We start from the raw sequence: 24057 nt of genomic DNA on the forward strand, positions 1-24057 counted from the left end.
AATCATAGCATACTTTTATCAAATTAAGATTTAAGAATTTAGACAGTTGTAACAAAAAGCCTCTTCTGAGATGCTGTTCTTAGGTAACCTTTGTGTTATGGCTTTAATTACACTAGCATAAAATTAACAACCCTTTAACAGGCTGTATATAAGCCATCCTTGAGTAGTAAGCTAGCACAAATAACTACTGACTGTATTTATATCTGAGTTTGTAATTGCCTAGATGCTGCCCAGCTAAACTGCTTCATACACCAAGCTCTTTTCACAGATAATGCCAGAAAAGCATTGACAATTCACACACAATCACACTCCAGTGAGAAAAGCTGCATTTAACAGGTGAAATAAAGGAAGGGCTTCAAACTCATGGGTTATGTATTATGTGTCAGAGTAGTGAGAGCAGGAGGTTACAAGATGTAACTAACGTGATTCAAGCCTGTACCTCAGCTATTCGTATTAATCTGGACTACATTCTAATGAGGTTAAATGTTTCTCCTGATATTCAAAACATGGATAGAATTGAGAAACAAAACCTTAAACAGAGTTGTTCGTGATGTGTGCACAGATAACGTGCAGAGTATACTCCTTAGATGACTCTGGCCTTCAGCAGTGAGCTTAGTATTTAGTGATTACTTTAATCAACACAAATAGATGAGAGTCTGCCTTTCCACTCCAAGCACATACTTCATTTGAAGAAGTCATTTGACCAAGACCCGTAGTTAGCTCCACATCCTTACTGAAAGTTATTTGGTAGAAAACAGTACATGCATTCACATGCTGTTTCATTATGATGCTAGGACTTCAATACAAATTATAATAAAGGGACTCTTCCCCCCAAACTCCTGAGTATAAAGATACAACAAGCTCTGTGGATTTTTCAGAATGCTTCTGCATAGAAAGAAAACAAAAACTTCTCACTAACCAGAAGGGGGAAAAATATATCTTGTGCTGAAACTGCTTTGTATTGCAAAAATAACAGGTATTTGTTGAAGCTGAACCCTCTCTTAAAAGTGTTAGTGGCTCAGATGAAAGATCCATTGGGGGGATTAATTCTCAGACTTGATAAGGTACTTTCAGTCAAGGCAAGAAATGTTGTCTACCTCAGAATAACTAATGCTCTGTCTCAGAGCACCTGTACATCCAAGTTTAAACCTCTGTTCTGCTTTATTCAGAGCAGAGGCTTGAATCAAATTTTCAGTATCCAGGCATTATCTGATCGGCAGATGCCAGAATGCATCACTTTCTCTAGGCCCATAAATAATATTTAAGCAGAATGCAACTGAAGAATTTGCTCCTTCCCTCCTTCTCCAACATACACATGCCACTTGTGTTTGATGAGAGATGATACCAGATCATTTCAGTCAATAGAGATAAACGGCACTCAGATAACCTGAGGTTTCCCTGCATTCAAGACCAGAAGGGAAAGTGTAGAGGGGGACTCCCTTCGTCCATCACCTGCCTGTATGGCACTGATACCCCCATAGCCTCAGGAAATGAACACTCTTACGCAGTTCGTCTAAAGCAAACAGTCACAGCAAGAGGTTGACATACATATGATAGGGAGTGGAGGGAGGACATGAAGTAATCAGGAAAAGATGCTGAGAAAAGAGACCAGCAAATGTAAGAAAAGCCTTCCTGCTCCTCCAGAGACAGGGACCACTAAGGGGATCATCACAGAGTAAATGGATAATCACGGAGTGAATATACCAGTCATAAGTTACCACATGGATAGTATTTCTACTCTCTCAGATGATGACAGTTCTTGCACAGCATCAGCTCACTGCATTATTTGCAAGCCAGGCTCTCTCACTGTAAAAGCTTGTATTCAGAAATATATGAAGAGGCTCTGCTATTGTGTCCATCCATGTACAATTATATCATCTTGGGTAACATGGCAACACAGCACTTATGTGATTATAATTCCTAAAAGCCTTCTTAAAGAGGGTTAGGTCTGTTAAATTAATTAATTCCTCTTGCTTCCAGACAGTTCATGCAAGGAGTAGAATAAAATACCTGCTTGGCTGCCCACACCAATGTGGAAAGACCAGATTTACGCATATGATCATGCCACTGGTGACAGCTCGTAGCACTGCCAAAATCCTGCAAGTGTCATTCATTTCAGTAGGAGTGACAGATGCTCAGCTTTACTAAGAGTCTGCCAATACCATTTTCCTACCTCTGCTACCTACCTATGACACCTCATGACAGAATTTATTTTAGAGGGTATAATGGTCAGCAGGGTGGTGACTTATTTTTAGATAAAGAACAGATAAAGAGAAGAATTCATTTCAGGGTAACACATCTTCACCTGTTACCCAGCTGACTGTGACTGTGTCTTGTGTTACTGACTATTCAGCAGCAAGCTGATCACCTGGACCTACATGAAGGGAAAAAAATACAGCATCTCAGACAGTATTGTAGAGCCCTTTAAATCTGAGCAGTTGTGCCAAACAGCTCTGAGTAATCCCTTTTCTTGCCCACAGTTTTTAGAGCATTTTCCTGAACAGAAGCAATAGCAATGCCACAATTTTGTATTGTGTTTTGTCAGTAGACTTCAAAGACCTTCAGATTTCACCTGCTTTGCGGTTGAAGTGCAAGCTGAGTAGGAATTGTATGGAGCTGGTTGACAGAATGCAGGTCAACAGACAACTAAGCCACAGCTCTGGTTCCTAAGTCCAGGGTGCCCATTTTATGTCTAAGTGTGGGCTAGCTTTGTACTGGCACAATACTATCTTTCCCTTTCAGGAAGGTCCTTGGAAACATGCAGCCATAAGCCCATAGATGGGGTGGACAATCCCAGTGTAGCAGACTGTTGCCATTATCTTTCTCAGAAGCTCAGAGGCAACTCTATCACAGCATGACGTGCAGCATGACAGAAGAGCACAGTGTCTTGAAGAAAAAAGATGAATCCTTTTGTTCTCTGTGGCCCACCCACAGACAGCCTTATTGCTTAGGGGCAGTTACACGTATAATGAGCATGTCTGCATGTAAACCCTATCTGCCCACACAGAGGGATACTATGCACATCTAGGCAAAAGGGCCTATCTATCTAGTTTTAAATGCAAGGCCACTTAAATTTAAGTGTTTGGAGTGCACAAGGAAAGTCTAATCCCATCTCAGGGCAGCTGGGGATCAAACCCAGCCAATTAGTAAGGATATGGCACCCACTGGCAACGTTTTAGAGTCGTACACCCTTCCCAAGAAGAGGAATTTCTTCACAGTTGTCTTCTCTCCCCCACTGACTCCCCCAAGAATATCATGAGAATGTAAGTACGGCTTTCCTCTTCCCATTTTCCCCCATAGTAAGACTGCAATTAGGGCTAAATTTACAGCTCAACTCAATTATGACTGTAAATTGCTGATTAAGGGGAGTATCTGATCTGTTTAGAGATACATTCATGTGAAAGATGTTAAAGAAAAAACAAACTTTAAGAATACTACCAGCAAAAGCTGTGTATTACGCTGTGTTCCAAATAAGAAACATCACAACTAGTAGACATTCTTCCTCCAGTTTCCCTTGAAAGGGGCTACATTCATTTCTGCATGCTTGCTTTTCCCCCTCTAAGGCAGGCTACAAAATCCAATCCCATCTCAAAGCACTGTTCCTAACTGAAAGCTAAGCCTCACTGGGAAGTTCAAAACATCAACAGTGCATTGTGACACTTATGCTGCTGGAAATGCAGCCAGCTGTGTAAAGGGGTAATTCCTCCACACTTCTGGGAATTCAGCCATTTCAATTTCACTCTTGCTCATCACATGCTCTCAAAAGCCCCATGAGAATCACACAGCCTTTGGGCATAGCAATCCTACTTTCAGAGATTAGAATCTGAGACAATGAGTGCTTTGGGAAACAACTGGTTTTTCATTTCTGATTGTGTCATACATGGTGCAGGTACCCCAGCCATAACCCTTGACTGACAGCCCCCAGGTATGACTGAATTACTTATAAAGTAATAGTCAACACCATACAGTGCATGCTGCAAAGTGACATAAAAATGTCTACAGAAATATGTTGACACCTCTCTGTACTTACCTTGGGTGAGACAAGAAAAGAAATACCAAACCTATTTACCATAGTGAAATCAGTATTTAAATGAGTGTATTTTTGTGGGCAGGGTTTTCCTGTTTGTCTTTTGTTTGTTTGTTTTCAACAACACTGACAGAACAGCCTTCTTTGCAATTACTATGCCACTTCTGCAAAGAGGTTATGAAAGGCTCCTCTCATCATCACAGGGCTTAGCACTAAGGTAAATGCAGCTTGTCTTCAGAGAAAGGAATATTATGCATAAGAGTAAGGGAGATCAAATAGCACAGAGCTTTACAGTATGAATAAGAAATAGCATAGTTAAAATTTCAGACACTCACTGATGACTTTGAAATGTGATTGAAACAGGCATATCAGTTTGGTACCCAAAACTTAGCAGACTGTTTTTTCACCATAAAAAACTTGTACAGTTTTAGAAGTAGTGTAGGTGGCTTTTTGGTGTGTTGTTTGTTATTGGTGTTTGTTTTTTTTCTTTTTGGTTGGTTTGTGGGGTTTTTTTTGGCTGCTTGGTTGGGGATTTTGTTTGTTTTGTTGTTTTCAGTGGTGTAAACTGTTTGCGTCCTATCTGTCTGATTACAGAATTCTGGTATTTCTTTTAAACGTGGGTTATATAAACCACCTCTCTTGTCATTAATGCTGCAAAATAAGCATTCTGCAGGTGATTTGTGGAGGCAAAATGTGTCTAGAAAGATCTGAACATTCTGAAGCAGATTGTCAGAAAGGAAACAGGAAAAAAAAAAAAGGGAGCTGTAAGAGGTAGTAGAAAGCAGTGTTCCTAAACCAGAAGTTACAAAGAATTACCTAGTTTGAGAAGAAAAGGGTAAGTTAGGCAAATTCTTACAAATTTCCTGAAACCAATCTGTGTTAAAAACTTCTAAGAAACTGAGCTAATTCAGGTAATAAGGGCACTCCATTACAACACCTTAAAAATTTGCTCTTATAGAAAAAAGACAGCTAGGAAACAGATAGACTAATCTGTAACTGACAGATACACCAGGCAATTAATTATTAAATCAGATGCTGTTTGCCAGCTGCAAATGGAAGGCTTCTGCATAATTTAAGACCGCATTTCAAGCACTATTGAGTCTTCTGCTTGACATGTCTAATTTTCACCCAATTATTACTTTCCCCAAAAGAGGAGACATGTATTCCTATCTTTGTCTAGTTTTAACATGTAGAGTTCACATATTTACAAGCAGTTACATGTTTATTTTCTAGAAATAAAACTTTATAGTAACATTGGTAGTTGTTCTACTTGCTTCCCCCCACATAGCACCACTCAGGCCCCTATCAGTAGAAAAAGAGATCACACTGTACAAAATAGAACTGCGAGCTTATTTAAAAGAGATGGTGTTGTCATTCTTTAAAATATACTAACCATAACTGTCTTCCTGAGGCATCACCAATGCCACGTTGTACCTTGAACTGATATATTTAAAGTCCACATTATATTTCCTTTATTCAGACCTAGTTGCAAAGGTCCTCTATTTTGTCAGGCCAGGTTAGAGGGTACATGAGTAGTTAGCTCACTGCTATTTACCAACCTAAACACACTCAACAAGGCTTTTTTTGCTCACTTACTCTGGAGATGGTCAAGGGCATGTTGAAGTCCTTGCCTCCTTGCAGTCGGAAACCCCATGGTCCTGGTCCATTCAGAGTCACGCTGTAAGCCATTTTGTACCTCTATCACAAGGCAACAACAGGGCACTGCGAAACACAAGGATGGGATAGACAGAGAAAGTGTGAAAAAACAGAATGAGAGAAGGGAAAAATTTTATATAATAAAAGCAAGTATCTTTCTGCCTTGCCTGTTCAGCTGTGCTCTGGTATCACCTAAGAATAGATGGTAGCTATAACGCAGATGCTGATATCCCAGCTGAACAGGGCCCATAAAAGGTTTGTAACCAGACACCTACTATGCAAAGACTCCATGACTCAGAGGTCTAATATAGCCCCCAGGGAAGGGGACAGATCTTTCTAGGCTTCTCAAGCCCCTCTTCATGCTCAGTTACTTAATGGGCAAAATACATTTTATAATAAAACAAGTAAACAATCACATGCTAAAACTCCAAACACTGAAATCTGTTTATTAACCTAATTAACAACTACACAGCCATTTGTAACTTCTGCTTCAGAACACGTTTATTGCACTTGTGATACATAATGTACTACAAACAAGTTCTTTTTACATAGATCTTTCCATATGTAGCAGGAAAGGCACCAAACCAGTATTTATTAAACTGGGGGGGAAAAAAGGATACACTACATACACTGAGTTTCACAAAAAAATCCCCACAACTTTATGTTGGGCTCTTTGTTCCACAGCCTTGCTTTCTTAAGGGAAAATGAAAACTTTCTTTGAATGCAGAATGAGGTTCATCTTATTTCTAATAAGCATTTAATTTCTGTGGCAAAAGCAGAGTTTCACTACATATCTGTCTCATTATTTCAATACAAGCTTTCTAAAGGCATGGCATGACACTTAAGTTGAAGGCTAAGAACACAAGTATCTATCTAACAGCTTCCTTAATTCAGTCCTTGATTTTTCATAGTTTATATTCCTGTTAGATATTCCATAAAAATGTATAAACCTTATTCAGTAATGCTGGGTAACATTTTTGCTTTAGACTGGGAATAACTAAAATACAGAGAACAAGAGAGAGGGGCAGAAGCTATTGTCAGAACTACAGACAATCACAAGAGAACAACTGCTCTCAGGGTAGAGCTGTAAACATTCAATAATGCTCAACCCTTTCAAGACATTAATATGTGCACGAGCTCCAGAACCACTCTCCTGGATGTCCACAGCATCCTTGCCTTTACCCTCCAGCTAGAAATTCCTATTGCATTAAAGTAAAAGAAAAACAAACACAAAAACAGAACACCCAATCTGTAGCTTCTACAGTGATAATCAAAAAGATAACTAAAACCACTTAATATGCTACAGTGAGGTTGCTCAGTTTGAATGTTGATAATAAGTCACTCTGCCCACGCATCTGCCTTAAAACATCATAGAAAAACTAATGCTGAAATGGCAGAGAGCAAACACTACCAGGGCCTCAGCCTTTATCTGATGAGATGGTCAATAATATTTCAAAACTGTGAGGCAATATCTTTGTTAGCATTCATGGTGTCAGGAGAGCCATCTGTACAAGGGAATCATTAAGCTCCACATAAACACTGGACTAAACCACACAACCATATTTTTAGTCAGAGGTTCAAATCAAACCACAGCAGTTCACATGGATTTAAGTGCAAGTTACACTAAGCCAGCAGAACTGGCCCAAACAAAAGCAAAAGTAAATCAGCAAGACACAGCTTGAAAAGAAAAGGGGTTTCTGATGTCTGGCAAATACCTCTAGGGCACATTTACATTAGCAGCATTTCTAACCTAAGGTTGGAGACCAGAACCAGTGACTTTTGATGGGAGACAAAACTGCCTTCTTGAACTCCTAATGTCAGAACATTCAGGCCTGAGGAGAAGCAAAACCCACAACAGAATAAACTGCACAGCAAGCTGAACTCAGCTCAGCATTGAGAAACAGTGATGATGCTTAATCAAACATCATGTGTTTCTATCCTACTTTCACATGTGTAACATGCCATTTGCTTATCGGTTTAGGACATGTGAAGGGAGCTGTGAGATCCTTCAGGCTATGTGGTGTGCTAGGAAACCAGGGTGGTAATCTCATTAGGGGCACAGTCATTTGAATGAAACATTAAACTGAGGTCACTTCTTCCTACTCCTTTGGTTTCTGTCTGTGTCTGCATGAATGATCAGTGTCCTGGCCATCATTCCCCTTCAACGTAACAAGATCACAACTCTTTCACGTGCCTGCATTATCAATACCAGATGCATTTTGGAGCAAAAAGATTCCACGTTTTTCTTTCTCCAGGCCTTTCTAAATCCATTCCCTTCTCTGTTTGTTTCCCCACTGCCTGCCTGGAGAGAGCTCTGTGCCAAATAATGAAGTGCAAACAGTAAAGAAGCCCATGCTGTAGTCACAGCTTCATTTGCTGGGGACACTCTTAGCATAGGTCTCACTTGTCTTCTACAGATTTTAATATAATTATTCTCTAAAAAAGAAAGCTGGTTATCCACCCAGATGACAATTTCAACCCTGCCCTCTTTTTAAGGGTGAGAGACATAGGTGTTCTCACTGTTGTCAAACATGCATAGCAAACTCAGGAACTGGACTGGTGCAGCAGGTACAGTGCCACTACAGCTACCAGCAATAATCTCAGCAAAACCTTCTGGGAAATGTGTGGATGAAATAAACTGTGTATGTGTAATACGCAATTCCCCTGCTTTGAGAAGCTTGTGATGCTTGGATTAGGTTTTAGTTGCTTTACATAACTGCCTCTTAGATGATTAAAAAAAATCAGGTTTTGTTTGTTCAAATAACAGTATTTTGTTTCTCTTTGGTGTGCCTCTTCCTTTGCATTCCCCAGCTATGTCAAAATCTATGACTTGTTTACAGTTCCTTCCCTTCAGAAGAAGGTATGCTAAATCAGATGAGGTCACTGGTATAAGGAGTGACCTTAAAAAACATATTTCAGAAGCAGTGTGACATTTTCTCTACAGATATAGGAGAATTGTCCAGAGCTCACCAGGTCCCCCTAGAGCTGTCTCCAGAGGACTGATGGGAACAGTTGTGAGAGAGCTGGATGGGTACCAGGCTATGCAGGCTCCACAGTAGAGGAGAATGCTGCCATCTCCAGCAAATGTCTCAGAGCCTGAGCAGAGAAATCCTTCCACAACTATGTCAGTGACGTTACACTAGTGGAAAAAATTTCCATATGCTAGAAGACCATGTTGTATTATAGTGAACTGACTCAGGAAAGCTACAACTGCATGCTTGGGAGTGCATAGCCATGAAGTGAATGAAATAAAAAAACACTAGTGCCAAGGCTAAATTAAGGTGGAAGGAAACAAGTAATGGAAACTCCAATTGTTCAAGTTGCTACTACTTCATTAAGTTGGCCACATTACTCATTGATCTTGTTTTAGCTGCAGTGCTAGATGTGCTCACAGAAGCACCTTGAATTACTGTAATTGCAGAAACAATGTGGCATCATTTATATCATTAAGCATTTCAGATGTAGATTGCTTGAGAATTGGACTTCTGATCTGCAACAGACTACACCTTTGACCTATACAAAGATGCATGCAATGTTGTGGTTTCAACAACCTTACATATTTTTTTTTAGGCAAGTGAAAGAAAGACTTGCTCTGACAAAGAATAAACTATAACTTCTTCTTCAATAAAAAAAGGCTTCAAATAGGCAGACAGGCATTCCTTTTAAAAAAACCCAAACAAACAAAAAACTCAAGGAAACAAAAATTCAGGAAAAATATTGGCTGCCTTTGCTTCAGTTTCCCTCATCTGAGGCAGTGGCAGTACAAGAAAGCAGCATTCAGATTTATGACAAACATGTCCTTTTTGTCCCATGGACTCCTGCACCATCCCCAGTAAGATTATCTACACTGTTTTACAAGAGTGGAAGTGCAAAGTGGATGGATCAGGAGTGTGTGAAAGACCTACTCACCTAGATGCATGCATGCAGAAAAACTACATTTAGAAACAGATGTCTGGTATAAGCAGTCCCAGAGTTAAAAAAAAAGAAAAAAAATAATCCAGTGTTAATTATACTGCATGCAGAATAACAAGAAAACAACAGCTGTATTTGTAGGCTGAGCACTGCAATCCACAAGACAAAATATCATGTATTGACTATATATTGGCTAATCAGTACTAAAATCTGAATTTGAAACTGACATATTGAAGATGTAAAAGCTTTTTACCTCTGAATTCTTACTTTGCTGATGTCAAATTGAATATATAATTACCAACAGCAAAGATTTTTCCAACAAGTTCAATATTCCTTCCAAAGCAAGACTATTCTACAACACAAAAGATCTCACTGCCATCTCCTTTCTTTCACTGGTGAGCGCTGAATAAAGCTGAACTAATCCTGCTTGCACTTCCATACACAGCTTTGTTTCACCTATTTAATCAAAGTTCTTACATTCTCACTGTACTTCTGAGTTCTAGTCCTTTTACCAAGATCTCCTAAATCCTATATTGTGATTTTTCACAAGAAACTAAATTTTCTGTCACATGTGGCTTGACCAAAGTTTGCTTTTGTCAATTCCGTTCTAGTCATGTGGTTTGTGGATCCCAACAGAATATAGCATAGCCAGAGAGATCTGCTAGAGCAATATAATGATGGAATACTATCTCCCTTCTTGGTAACACAATGCCTTCACAAATGCAGCTCAAACTGTTTTCTATTTGGCTGTTTGCTGCTGACAGTGTCACCTTACTGAATAATCAAATTTGGTCTTAATTATCGCGTCTTGATCCTTCACTATGACTACTTTCACCATTACAGAAAAATGACATTTCACACTTTTTTCCCTGCTAGGTGATCTTCTTTCCTTCCCTCCCTCCATCTCCCCCCCCTACCCCATCATGGCCTCTTGTTGCCACAAGACTGGGTATACACAAGAGCATAGTTAGACTTGACCTTCAGAAGTTTTGAGTATTTCTGGTAATGGTTTTAAAGTGAAAAGCACACCTGTCGAGAGACAGCCTACTAACAGAAAAGATACCTGTCCAGACTCTTTACAAAGGTGGGGCTTTGGGTTTGGTTTTGGGTTTTTTGCCCCTGTGCTACAGAAGGCTTAAGGACATGTTACTAAGTTCTCACTTTACCAGCATTTCAGTCATTGTTTTTAAAGGCATCCACCACAGCACATAGTATTTAACACTTCTATGGCACTTAATTTGCCAAAATTTCAAGTTTTTTCAAGGTAAAGAACACATAAAAACCTGTTGTTACCATGTCTGTTTTACATATGTACCCACAGCACTTAGGTTACCCAGATTTAGGTGACCAATAAGTCAATAGCAGCAACTGGATTAAAACTCAGGGCTCAGCTTCTAGTATGGGTACTCAAACCAGAGGGAGAAGGTTGCAAAACATGTTGCTACTGTGGTTTTTATTCCTCAACGCTGGGTTAAAATCAGGAAAATTTATAGCAGCACTGACTACCATGATTTGTGCCTTGCTGTACGGGATCCCAATTGACTGTTTGTGCTTACAGGAGAAAACAGCAGAAAAACTATGACATCAGTGTCACCGGGCCACTATGGTATTGGCTTGCCTCCAGAGAGACTGAGGTTTGGCACAGTGTAATGAATGTACAAGGATTAGGAGAGGGATCCTGTGCTCTCAGTGCAATTTGTCCATTGCACCTTCCTCCAGGCCCACTACACCATGCTGATACAGCCGTGTACCCCTGTGCATACGCCCACAGGTGCAAAGGTGCAAAATTCAACCTCAAATTGGGCAGACTCCCCACGTCAAGATTTCAGCGAAACGACTCACCTACTCGTTTCTGCCTTACCAGTAACGGCTTTACTGGGTAACATTTCCCACTAGAAACACTCTAAACCTTCAGGGAGAGTTGTAAGGGCAGCGAGCGGCTCCTACTCCATAGCGGTCGCTTGCAAGCCGCTTTGGCAAGCCCAGCGCTTGCGTTTTCCTGCCCGGGAGGCGCTCTGGTGACCTCGGCACGACAGAGCGCTGACAGCCTGTTCTCCCTCCGTAGACGAACTCCTGGGGACGGCGAATGGGGGAAGCGAACGGGCAGCTCCCGCCGCCCCCGGTCCCGTTCTGCGTGGCATAGCGGTTGCCCTCGCTCTGGCGCCACTGAGGCTCTTTCCCTCGGCGCCACAGCGCGACCCACCTTGCCGACTTGCTCCAGCAGCACAGCCGGTAACTCTAGGCCGACCGGGAGCGCAGCTCTACCTCCGGCCACGCACCGCTTTACGGTGTCCCGCCGCAGCCGCAGCGAGCGGGCAGGCGGGCGACTGTCGGCAGGCGTGTGACGGCCGCTCCACCGCGGCCGAACTCCCGATCGGACCGGCGGGTGGAGGTCCCCGCCCCCGCAGGAGCCGCAGTTACTGCCCTCAGCGGGCGGCGCTTGCGGTCACACGTGCCCACGGACATTGCCCCCCCCACTCGCCGGGCCACCGCCTCCCCCGCAGCCAGAGGGCGGCCCTTGGGGCGAGGCTGAGAAGAGAGAACGAGTCTGCAGTGCCCTTGATACCCCGGCTCCGGAAGCGAGGCAAGCGCCGACGCCGAGCTGGAGATTTCCCACCTACGGCGGCCCTGCCGGGCACCGCCGCCGGGCGTGGCCATAGCGTGCCCAGACCACAGGTGCCCACCGGCCCCCGCCGGAGGCTGAGCTGTGCAGAGGCCGCCCGTCAGGGAGGCGGTGGCTCCCCCGGGGCCGCCGCGAGGGGGCGCTGGGTGGACGACAGGGAGCGTGAGGGGATTTGGCGCCGCGGGCAGCGGTGCAGTGACCGTTAACGGGAAAACCGTGGTCTGGCGCGCCCGAGTGCTGGTAACAAATCCGTCTGTGAACGGAGACTACCTGTTGGCCCAGGTGGCAGAGCAGGACAGTGATACAAAGCCGTGGGCATCGGCTCCTCTGACGCAGGTATCCAGGGGGCGCCAGGAGTCTAGGTGCCCTCGGGGTCGCAGCAAGGGAAGAAATAGCGGCGGCATTGGGGAAGGAGGGTGGGGCTGCGCCTGCTGGAGGGACTTGGAAAGTTCTGGAAGGCGGCGTGGTAGACAGGTGCTCCCACGGTTTCCCAGCACTCCTCTCAAGGGGCACTGGGCTCCTGGTCTGCCAACGGTCCGGCAGGCGCAGGCGGGAAGCAGCGGAAGCTCTGAAGCACGAGAGGTTGGAGCCCGCAGCCTTCACCTCCCATTGGCTCACCTCCAGAATACACATGAAATTTGTGATTTCTCTTTACAAAAATTGGAAGGTCTTGTGTGGTTTTTGGTTTTTTTTTTCCCCCCTTCGGTGGTTCACTGGTGTTGGTAGCTAATGGTCGTTTCACTTGAGTGCGAAAGTCACATGGAGGAAGAGGATTTGGGAGACACTTTAAAAAATAACGCCATTATGCACCTGAATCTTGGATGCTTTGCCTCGTGGTGACTATATATGACTGCTGAGTTTGTCAAGAGCCAAGCTACCCACTACACGCCCGTACCTTTTTATGCTCCCAAGAGTGTCTCCCAGCAAGACAGCTGTTTTCTCAGTGCAGTGACAGAGCCGCCGCTTTGTGAGCGTGTTAAAAAAAAAAGCCCATTCCCAAGCGCTGAAGCCCTCGAACCCTGTCCCAGCCGAGACGCCTGGGATTTGCACAGGAATGAAGACGCCCTGCGCTGGTGAAGCCCTGACGGATCTCGGCCCCTCCAGAAGCGCCGTCTGGCATCACGGGGCGCGAGGAGGCTGTGGGCTGTCAGGGTGGGCGGTGCCCGACGGGGGCTGCCGTCAGCACCAGGGACAGGAGCCTGGTGCGGGCCGCGCCGCGGCGGGTGGTGGCTGCGGAGGCCGTAGCTGGCGGTGCCTCGGGGCCTGCGCGGAGCACAAAGGCAGCAGCGTCTGGCTTGCGCGACGCCGTGAACGGCAGCGGCTGACGAAACCTTTAGTACGAAAGAGTCCGAAAGGGCCTGACAGACCGCGTGTGGGAATGCTTTCAGCAATGGCATCGCCGAGGTACACAACCATTTTAATACTTTCTCAACACAGCTCTAGCCTACTTAAAAGAGTTGCAGTTGATGTTTAGTGCGTCTTGTCTTATGGAACCTCAAGTCTCTGCCAGCAGTACAGAAGTGACTGTGCCCCTGTACTTGGCACTGGTGAGGCTGCATCTCAACTGCTGTGTTCAGTTTTGGGCCCTTCACTACAAGACACTGAGGACATCCAGGTGCTGGAGCATGCCCAGAGAAGGGCCACAAAGCTGGTGAAGAGCCTTTTTCTAGGGAAAAAGGCTTATGAGGAACACCTGAGGGAACTGGGATTGTTTAGTCTGGAGAGGAGGAGAGTGAGATGACACCTCATTGCTGTCTACAACTACCTGAAAGAAGGTTGTAGTGAGCTGGGGTCAATCAAATATCCCTAGTATCAAGTGATACAACACGAGGAAATGGCCTGAAATGGCCAGGGGAGGTTTAGATTGGATAGTAGGAAAAAATTCTTTACTCATAGGGTGGTCAGGCATTGGAAGAGGCTGGAGTCACCATCCCTGGATGTGTTCAAAAAACGTGTAAGTGGCACTTCAGGACACAGTTAGTGGTGGTAGGTCAATGGTTGGACTAAATGTACATAGAAGTCTTTTGCATCCAAACCAATTCTATGATTCTGTGATATATTCCACATGTACACCATGCCTAAGTACTGATTGTGAGGCACATTAAGTAGGCTCTTTTGGTCTGATACACGGGTTGCATAGTCCTGGACAGGAAATTACGATCTAAATTATTTTTTTATTTATAGTCGGCTAAAGTTCATATTCATATGAATTGTAAGTTAATGGTAGATACAAAAATACTCTTCTAACAAGTCTGCTTACACCCCCAAAGGAAACATTTGGTGTCTTGTCAAGTACCTGAATACACTGCTTTTCACGGACCATAAATGTTACTAATAATTACCACAAGAGAATGCAGTTTATATGAAAAGTATATATGTAAGATGTGGGGCAATGTGTAGATACAACAGATCAGTTTTACCAAGTATTATAAAAACAAAAACCAACCCTGCAAGCCAAAACTGAACATCATGGGATGGTTGCTGTGGGAGGAAGAAAAGCATACTGTGGACTTGTACAGTCAGGTGTATAGATCACTTATTTTTCAACAGCAGATTGGATATCACTTTTTCCAAGATTCATTCATAGCTAAAACAATGCATCTCATTTGGGGAAAAAGTGATTATGCTCACAGCAGTCTTTTCAATTTGTCTTTTAATAAAGAAAGCAATTAGAAAATTGATTTTTAAATGTCTGTTTGTGGCTACTGATGCTGTAAGCCGTGGAAATACCAAAGAATTGCTTTTTGTTACACAGCTATCAGAACTGTGAACCTATTAGACTAATCTCGAGGAAGCATTGAAATTGCATGGTAAAGTGTAAGAAATTTATTCAATTTGTTTAAACTTTATGAATCTTTAGTTGTAAATGGTGATGCTAGATACTTCTATAGCTTCCAATTAATGAAAAGAATGGGTATTTACAGGCTGTAAATATGCAAACAGGTGTTTTTCAAATAAGTGGCTATTTAATCCTGAAGAACTTCCACAAATAGTAATTTTTCAGCTTTGAATAATGCTTTTACCAAGCTGAAAGCCTCCCTTTCATGCAAATTCATACCCTCTTTGATTCTCTTTAGGAAGGTTAAATGGGAATAAATGAGGGCAGAATCCAATTTGACTTTCTCTGCACATGGCTGCAGGCACTTTTTCTGTGTGCTCTGCACTAATTTCATCATATGCTGTGTGAGTGTGCCTTTAAAGCCCTCCTCAGACCTTCCGTAGTGTGTTTAAAGGGTAGGAATTTTGATTGTCAGATGCTTTTTGCAGGTGTGTCTGTGTTAACGAATATCAGGATGAAAATGCCTTTTTTGTTATCATTGGAGTTAGCTGTATGTAGCTCTTTGTCATCTTTTGAAGTCCTCATTGACTCTGCTGTCTCTCCAAATAACAAAAGCTGCAAAATGACCACAAGTAGTTCTCCTGCAGATAAGTAAGTCTTGTAAAGTAGCATAATCAAGGACTTAGGCTGGAAAACATGATCCACATGAAGAGAAATTATGTTTATTTTATTATTAATAGGGTGATTTACCTTTGACTCATGAGTTTCATTCCAGCCTGGGCAGTTTCCTTTCCTGGTAAATTTGAATATTTCTGTCAAGGCCTAATTCTGGATTTTCCATAAGCCTTTCTCCAAGTCTAGTATCTTTTCTTCTAATCACAGTCTGATCTCACCAGCTGTTGCATTAGCTGTTCAGCCTCTGATCAATTAAAGTAGACTGTTTTTCTTGTAAATAAGCCCTTTTTCATAAATTTCTGCAGTATGGTTACATTAGGGTTTTGAAGTATTTAAACAAGCTATCTGCAGAGTTTAGTTGCAGTAACTGTAAACTGAAGGTACAGCCATCAGGGAAAGTAAAAGAATGATTGCCACTCAGCAAGTATGGCCTCATTAGCTGCTGAGGGGTTCCTCACCAATGAAGATTAGTGTGTAAAGTAAATACACTGCATCACAAAATGTGGACATGCTTTTTCCCAGGATAATGCTTTTAATATCTGATGTCATTCCTTGCCAAGCTGAAGGGGTTACAGTCCTGAGTTCAGAAATAAACTAGTGATGAGTGTGGCTTTCTGAGACGTTCTTGATTACAACTAATAACAAGGTATAATCTTTGGTTTTGATGGGCTGCATAGGTGTTACTTCTCTGTGGTGACTGATACAGCTGTTCCTGCAGAAGTGCTCACTTTTAGAGCAGTGCAGATCTGGGGTGAGTTTGCACTGTCATTTACCTGAATTACAACAGCTCCAGTAAATGAGGCCTCTTCATTTGTGATGGCTTAGCAGTACCGAATGTTCTTTACAATGTGCTGTATAAGGGGGCAGGAGATTAAGTGGTCTCTTCCTTCAGACAGTAGTGAATGAATAAGCAATTTGCAAAACAATTCACAATTTCACTTCTCTTCTGATAAAAGACTGGAAAACATTTCTGTAAAATTAGGATGCTATGTCCAGTGAACAGTCTAAATCACTGCTTTATTTTTTGCATTGGAAAAAAAAAGACACTAACACAGGAATCTAACATTTTGGATCTTCAGCATGCCTATTTTGCAGAAATTTTACAGAATAATCATAGGTAAATGTAGCAGGAACATCTCAGATGAAAATTTTCTAGACCAACTCTTACCCGTGTAAGACAGAGATTTTTCATTCCTGTTTTCAATCTTGTCTTGCCATTCTAATGTTGCCCACATACAAGAGCAAACAAACAAGCAAACAGAACAAAACCATCAAGCTATTACACAGAGTGAAATAAAACATTGTGAATTGCACCTCCAGAGTTTTGCTCAAATGTGAAAAAGAAGGCTTTCCATATGGTAACCTCCTTGAACTCTTCCTGTCATTTCCCTGAGCTCCATTATTAGCATAACCTTCCTAGTACAGGGTATAATCAGAGTTATGGCAGTAGGTAATTCAAGATGGACTGTCAGCAGGATAAACTCCAGCCACACAGCTTGATTCATAACCCAGGCTGCTTTCATACTTAGAGCTAATCCAGCCTCAAAATGTCAGTATTGACACACAATATCCAAAAATCTTGTACTCCATTTTTAGATAGAAGAAATGCTGGAATTTTCTTTCAGTTTAAACTTGTTCTGTTTTCAGTTAGCTTGTCTAATCAAATGTTGGCTTCTTAATTCTAGCTCACTCTTCAACTGTAGGTATTCAGCTATAAATGCACGTTATTTGTATGTAGGGAGAGGTGAATGTCTTCCCACCTGTTTCACCTGATATCTCTCTGCACCTCTCATTTGAAAAGTGATTAATCCATCATTGTGTCTTCCTTAAAAGAGGCATTGATAATCCTCTATTTAAAAATAAGAGTTTACAGTTTGCAACTTTAATGTACAGCCTTCCTAATTTTGTCTTGCAGCATTCTAAGAGTAAACAATATTCCCATTTAGAGAAAGACTTGTGCAGTGCTGTAAATTAAGTTGTCAAGGTCACAGAGGGATTTAGTGCCATACTCTGTCTCAGAACTGATTATCTCTGATACTTAAAGTAGTGTCAGCTGAGTATCGGTCTTGTTCAGTTTGATTACTTGGTGCCTTGATCTGGTGATTTGTTCAGTTGAGCCTATTGATTTATTGAAACAATTTTAATTGTGACATCTGAAGACCAGGATAAATGGCTGAGAAAACAGTGAACTAGTTGGCTCTTCCAAATAAGGGCTTACCTCAAGCACCACTTTTCCTGGAGCATGAAAAAATTGTGTGAGCATCAAAATGTGCATTCCTAGAGCCTTTTTAGAAAGGTGCTTATAAGGGATATATGACCTCTAAATTATCCAATTAAAGAAAGACTGACAGCTCACCTACTTTGATAAATGAGAATTAACAAATATTTTGCTCTGCTGCTCATAAATTTACTGCATCAAAGAAATGAAGGAGGAGCAAAAAGACCCAGAATATGTGAGTTGTCTCAGCAGTTTTTTTGTCACAGTGGCCTGCAAATAATTCTTTAGCCACTTGATATTTGCAGGGAAATGTAATGATTTTTAAATAAACTTGGCAGCCACTGGAGAATGACTGCTAGTGTATGTTTTTTTTCCCAAAGGGTAACATCTCAGTTCCCCACTTCTTAACATCCCACAGAACTTTTCCTGACCCTTCAGGCATAAAATAAATTTGTTTAATACCAACAGATAACCTGCAGTAAGCTCTTATTGTAGCAATATGTCTGCTAAAAGGGAAATAGAACAAACTAGACTAAAACCTAGCACAACAGGTTTCTTTTAATACATTCATACTAGCAATCTGTCCTACCAGTTACATAAATCTACACAAGAGAATATGTGAAAAAGCAAACATCTGCTACCTCAACATCACTTAGGAAATTATAGCCAAATGTTGCAACAAAATACAGTGACAGAATGGCTTCAAATGAGGACTTGGCTATTTAATAATGATTTAATCAAAGTCATCTTGATTTTCATTCACTCATGTTTCCAAGGGCAGGGTGAGTGAGTGTGCTAGCTGGCTTAACTTGATTCTCCCAAGTGGTAATTTTTTGTGTGTTTGAAAGGTGTGTGGGAAGATTGTTTCTCAGTTGAGAGGAATAAAGATTAGTAATGTCTTGATAGTCAGATGCAAAATATACAACTCATGTAAGACAGAAACTAACAAATCAGCTATGTAATTTGCACTTGAACAATGTTTTTGTGCAGTAAGCAGAATGAAGGACCAGTAGAGAAAGGCACACTGTGTCAGAAAAATGTGCTTGAATCTGTTGAATAACAATATGTAAAATAAACAATTTAATATATAGCTTTATTGGCATTTTCAATAGTAAAAGGTTTGTTTAGGGTCATCCAAGCTTTCTGACTGAATTTCAGGACCCTAGGGGATGACTAGTGGAATACAAATTCAGGGTCCTGTTACATGAGTAACTTGATTCAATTCCTCCATGTTTAAAGGAATGCATGATTTAACAAGAACAGACCTCCTAGGCAAGACAACAGAAATTTATTCCATTTGTCTTTATATCCACATCCCTTTTCTTTACATGTTGGATGGAGATCAGTTGTAGAGGGGCTGAAATTAAAGTTCCAGTAAATATGTGCTCTCTGATGAGCTTTTCCCTTCCAGTAAGTTCTTTCAGATTGCAATAAAGTAAAACAATAACAGTCAAATTATAACTGAAATAAAATAATTCTTCTGGAATCAATGTTTCTTAAGTAGAACAAAGCTCTTGGAGAGAAGAGGCAGAGAAAAGACAAGTGCTTACAAGTTAGTCACATGTTGAAACAGAAACATTATGGTGGCCTCTTGACATGCCAAATCGAGCAATATTTTGAGGTTCGTTTGCACTGAATATGCAATAGTTGGGACTGTTGCATTAGTTCTTGGGCTGGGGCTTCCGAAGAGTCTCAGTTGCTGAATCCTTTGTACAAGCAGGATGGTCTTTCATATTTCTGTCTCCAGTCCAGACAGATCCAAAACCATGGAAGAAATACTACTATTGTGAAAACCTTCAGCAAGTAATCACTAAAATACAAAGTGCTTGTTAGTACAGGATGTTGCTTTATCACCGTGGGACTTTTGGTTGGGGGTTTTTTAACATTTTTTAACTGCAAACTGACAAGTGTTCCCTGTGAAATGGTTTAACTGCCTTAATTTTCTGTTCAAAGAATCCTTTTTAAATAGTGGATGAGAAACTAAATCTCTCTGAAACCCAGTTTCCATCAGGATCTACCTCATGTGGTTGAATCATTATACTGAAAGGCCATACTGGTATCATGCCATTCCTACCTGTATGGCTCTTCTAGTAAAGGTCCTGGCCATCTTTTGGCAAAAGAATTGCACTGATCTTATCTAAACTCCAAATCCTAAGCTTTCCAGAATTGGCTTCTCATTACATTGGACAGTCGGCTGTATTAGTTTGAAAACTCCTGCACTATTTTTTTTTCAAGGCTGCAATTCAGGCATCTCATGCTATTGCCATGTTCATGACCTGCTCTAATGAGCAATTGCCTTTGTGCTGTGATCCAGTAAAAATGGAGCTGGTTCATCTGTGATGGAAATTCTTTCTGTTTCAGGAAAATCACAATGAATGGAAGCTGCAAGATGCAGCACTCTAACATGCTGTGGCCTTCTTAGCCCTGTCTCTGAAATCACTATGATCTGGCTCCTACACATGAGAAAAAATCAAGGAGGGTTGAGTCAGTGAAAGAAGCATGGAGGAATTTGACATAAGGTGGTAATTCTAAGCTCCTTTTCTGATAGTGGTTCTCAACAGGAAAGAGAAGACTCGTGTTTCATGTGAAGTTGTTATGTTTTGCAAATGTTTTGTAAATATCAAATACTCCAATCCAAAGGGTGCACGTGGGTATGTGTAATAATTATTTTAAGTACTAGGGCTTCTGAAGGAACTGCTATTACATTAGAGATCCAGTCATTTTCTGTGTGACCTTTCAGGCATGGCACTATGTGAAAGGGTATGGATTTTCCATTCAGTTTTTCCAGTCAGTGGAAAACATGTAGCAATTGTTAGTATGCCCAGAAGTATCCCACAACCTATTCATGAAATGTCCTTTATGAAACTTTACATGTGTACGTGTGCTATTCAATGATGCAGTCTCAGATTTATGTGTTTCTGATCCATCTTGTACTGTTGTGGAAGTGACAGAGAAGTTGTTGAAGTGCTGAGGGAGAGGAATGATGGCTTTAATTTTACATTGTGGGTAAAACATGCTTCATAGAAGTTTCCCTTAGCAACTTTTTTACAGGTGTCATGTTAATGTTTTTAGTGACCGAGCTAATTATTCATAGCAAGGTAGAATGCTCAATTTGGATAATACTGAAAGCAGGGTCTTTGTGGGGAGGAGGAAACAAATACATGTTACACAACATATACTGCTTTTGTGCTATCATAAAATTTCACATTACTAATGTAGGTCTTTGCCAGCAAGGTGCTCTGTGAACAGCTGCTGTAGTACAAAAGGCCAAAGGGAAGTGCCTTAGTTTTGCCCTGGTCCTATCAGACCTCCAAGTCACTGGAACATACCCAAGTGTATGGTAAACTACAGGCAGTCTCTCTATTGCAGAACAGGCTGTGCAGTTGACTTCAACTGAAATACGAATCATCTCAGTCCTAAATTATTTTAATCCAATCAGTCATCAGTGTTAAAGGGTGTAAGGAGACAGCAAAGTGTAAAGAAAGGCTGCCAAGCAGAGGATACAGGACACAAAGCTGCCAGATGAGATGAAATATGAACTAATAATGATTTATTCCAAATGCCACTGAGGTTACAATGTGAATCACTTGGATAGACATTCAGGTGAAAAGAATTCTGTGGCTTTCCCCTGAATTATTTTTATAGTCTCAATGGAGGTGAAGGGAAAGCAACACAGTTACACAGGGCTGTACACAGAAGTTATGAAGTGCTCCCAAACAAATTGTCCTAATTAATACATGCTTTTCAAGCTTCTTGTAAGTAGATGAGCACAAACAGCTGTAGTTCTTTTTATAGATACAAACTAATCTCTAGTACATGTTGGAGTTGAAAGATACAGAGAACAACATGCTGTGGGTTGGTACAGCTTTTCTAGCCATGGAAGTATTCTTTTTATACCCCCTAAAAGTGGAAGGGAATGCAGAAGAGTGCTGAGTATAGTCTTCAAGAATATTGCTTAGGAACAAAATCATGATAGGAACAAAGGGTGTAGCTCTTCATGGCACATACCACCTGTGAGTTTTGACCTATTTTCTTGACAGGCTCAGCCTTGTGTGACTCTCGTGAAATGGGCAGCATTTGCTAGCATTTCTTCCCAGTTTTCACTATTGCGAATGGCCTTCATGACAAAGGGAGACTTAGATGCTTGATAGTGATGACGTGTTTTCTCTCTTCTTATTGCAAGCTGTATATACTATCTGTTTTACATTGTCCTCTGCCTGGACACAGTACCATTTGTGAAGGAAGGAACTGTAATAGCTCCTTCCCATCTCTAATGCTCGTGATTTTATTTACATAAAAATATCCTGGATTTTGAACAGTTTATTTCTTTTGGCAGTTTATTACCAGCCTCAGTGGCCACTTTTTCATGGTCTAACATTTGGCAGCTGCAGAAGTCATTATCACCTCCATTTTTAGTTTAGTTCATTTTAATAAACCTCATTCTGAAGTAAGTTTACAAAAGTTTGTTCCAAAACAATGCCCCAAATCTTCTGGAACCCATTGATCACATTTTTTTTTCTCCTTGATGAAACAAGCTGGTTACCTTTTTATTGATTTTGTGGCTTTCTCTTTTGTGGCCTAAGGAAAAAGTGATTTACCTAGGACAAAATTGCTTGCTGGGTTCTCTTCATTATGGGGGGCGAGGGGGGAAGAGGGAACTACAAGAAGGCCCATGGGGAAGAACTGTTTCAATAGCTCAATAGCTCTGTTTCAATAGTTCTTTGTGCTCTGTGCTTTTCAGCTCAGAAGGTATATGTCCCCACTGTGGACTGACTATACCTCATAATTCTTGTGATGTAGACTGCTATGGATTTCAAATTAATTTTGTACATTTATTCTCAGGGCTAGAAGGAGCACCAGGGAAAAGCAGATGGTCACTAGGTCATAGAACTATTTCCCTTTCCTTTTCTAGGGAGATAAGTACAGGCTACTGGATTTAATCACTTAGGAACCAAAACCTCAGCTATAAGAATGCTGCTCTTTAGAGAAGGGGAAAATTAAAATGCTGAACAGGGGATGGTGTGGATTCCACACATCTCAAGAACAACTATTTTTGAAGAACTAACCTCCCAAGATTTCCTTCAGAAAAATATATCTAAAGGTAAAACACTTGGAAGGATTGGAAGACAGATGTATTGACTTACCTATAAGACATTTCAGTACAAACATTGCTTTGACTTCTGCATTCTTCTCATGCAGCCTGCTAAAGGAAAATTGCTAGGAGTTTCCTAACACTTTACTACAGCTCTGGGGAGGTTAGGTAAGAGTAGGTTAAACTGGTGTCTGAAGTGACTATTGGCAAAAATAAGCTAAGTATGGAAAAGACCATACCCTCATCATCTTTGTTACTCCTTTCTCTTCCCCTAGAACCTTAGGAATTAAAGATTTGAGTCTTCAAATTACTGCTCAAGTGCATTGCCTTTGAATTGGATTGTAGAAGAAAATGAGGGGAAATGTGTCATTAATGAGAGAAGGGAGCTTTCATTTGGTTGAAGGACTTTACAATAATGAAGAAACCATCCTCAGGAAGTACTATACATTTCCCCCCAAATCTCTCAGGTTTAACTCTGTAATAGCTTTGAAGCTAAACTACACTAAGTGAAAAAAGGACCAGTTTTGAATGTCATACTTCCTTTTCCTCTCAAATTAATCCTGGGAGGTTTGTAGGTAAGATCCATACCTGAGCAGAGTAAAATCCAAGTGAAAGAAAGCTGCATGAAGAAGAAATAATAAAATGACAGTGTGACTCAGATCAAGAAGTGAACCACTGGAGAGAGTTCTGGTGCTGAAAAGCTTACTCCTCTTACTTTTATCTTTGCACTTCTCTTGCTTGTCTTGTGTTGTGTCTTTGTAGAAGCATCTTAGGACAATGTAGGAAGGTATTCTGGATTCAGCTGGTCTGTAGTTGTTCCAGAGGTATTGGCTGAGGTGACATTCTGGCTTGCAACACTCACTTACATGTTGAACTTCTTGTTCTGCTTGTGGCTGTTGATCTTAGGGTACAGGAAATCAGAGCTGTATCGAGAAGGCAGCTCTACTCCTTGGACATTGCTGTATGTTATTGTAATGCTGGGTATCTGGGCTGCTGATGGCCCATGCTGAGACTCTTTTCTTTGTCCAATGCCATTCACAGTTTCACCATTCTAAAGGATGCAGGGATTCAAAAG

General features: G+C 41.4%; 3 protein-coding genes across 12 annotated transcripts in view; 1 reads left to right on the top strand and 2 right to left on the bottom strand.

The window, feature by feature from the left end:
- Positions 1-11900, bottom strand: part of LDB3 (LIM domain binding 3) — a 123771-nt gene extending 111871 nt beyond the window's left edge. For 6 of the 7 annotated variants that reach the window (XM_068140020.1, XM_068140019.1, XM_068140018.1 and 3 more), the window contains exons 1-2: positions 5851-5895; positions 5624-5749 (exon numbers count right to left, since the gene is read on the bottom strand). In XM_068140020.1, coding sequence (XP_067996121.1) covers positions 5624-5716 — 93 coding nt within the window. In that variant the 5' untranslated portion in view covers positions 5717-5749; positions 5851-5895. Of the gene's footprint in view, positions 1-5623; positions 5750-5850; positions 5896-11798 lie in introns of those variants that run through there. The other variant, XM_068140017.1, reaches the window with a different exon arrangement.
- Positions 11901-13556: 1656 nt separating this feature from the next.
- Positions 13557-24057, top strand: part of WAPL (WAPL cohesin release factor) — a 144815-nt gene continuing 134314 nt past the window's right edge. For both annotated transcript variants that reach the window (XM_068140030.1, XM_068140033.1), the window contains exon 1: positions 13557-13622. In XM_068140030.1, coding sequence (XP_067996131.1) covers positions 13597-13622 — 26 coding nt within the window. In that variant the 5' untranslated portion in view covers positions 13557-13596. The remainder of the gene's footprint in view (positions 13623-24057) is intronic.
- Positions 18998-24057, bottom strand: part of OPN4 (opsin 4) — a 29928-nt gene continuing 24868 nt past the window's right edge. For all 3 annotated transcript variants that reach the window (XM_068140029.1, XM_068140027.1, XM_068140028.1), the window contains one exon: positions 18998-24033. In XM_068140029.1, the coding sequence (XP_067996130.1) occupies positions 23845-24033 (189 nt within the window). In that variant the 3' untranslated portion in view covers positions 18998-23844. The remainder of the gene's footprint in view (positions 24034-24057) is intronic.

The sequence above is a fragment of the Melanerpes formicivorus genome, unplaced genomic scaffold (assembly GCF_026170545.1).
Source record: "Melanerpes formicivorus ecotype bairdi unplaced genomic scaffold, bMelFor1.0.p_v2 SCAF_6, whole genome shotgun sequence".
Classification (NCBI taxonomy): Eukaryota; Metazoa; Chordata; class Aves; order Piciformes; family Picidae; genus Melanerpes; species Melanerpes formicivorus.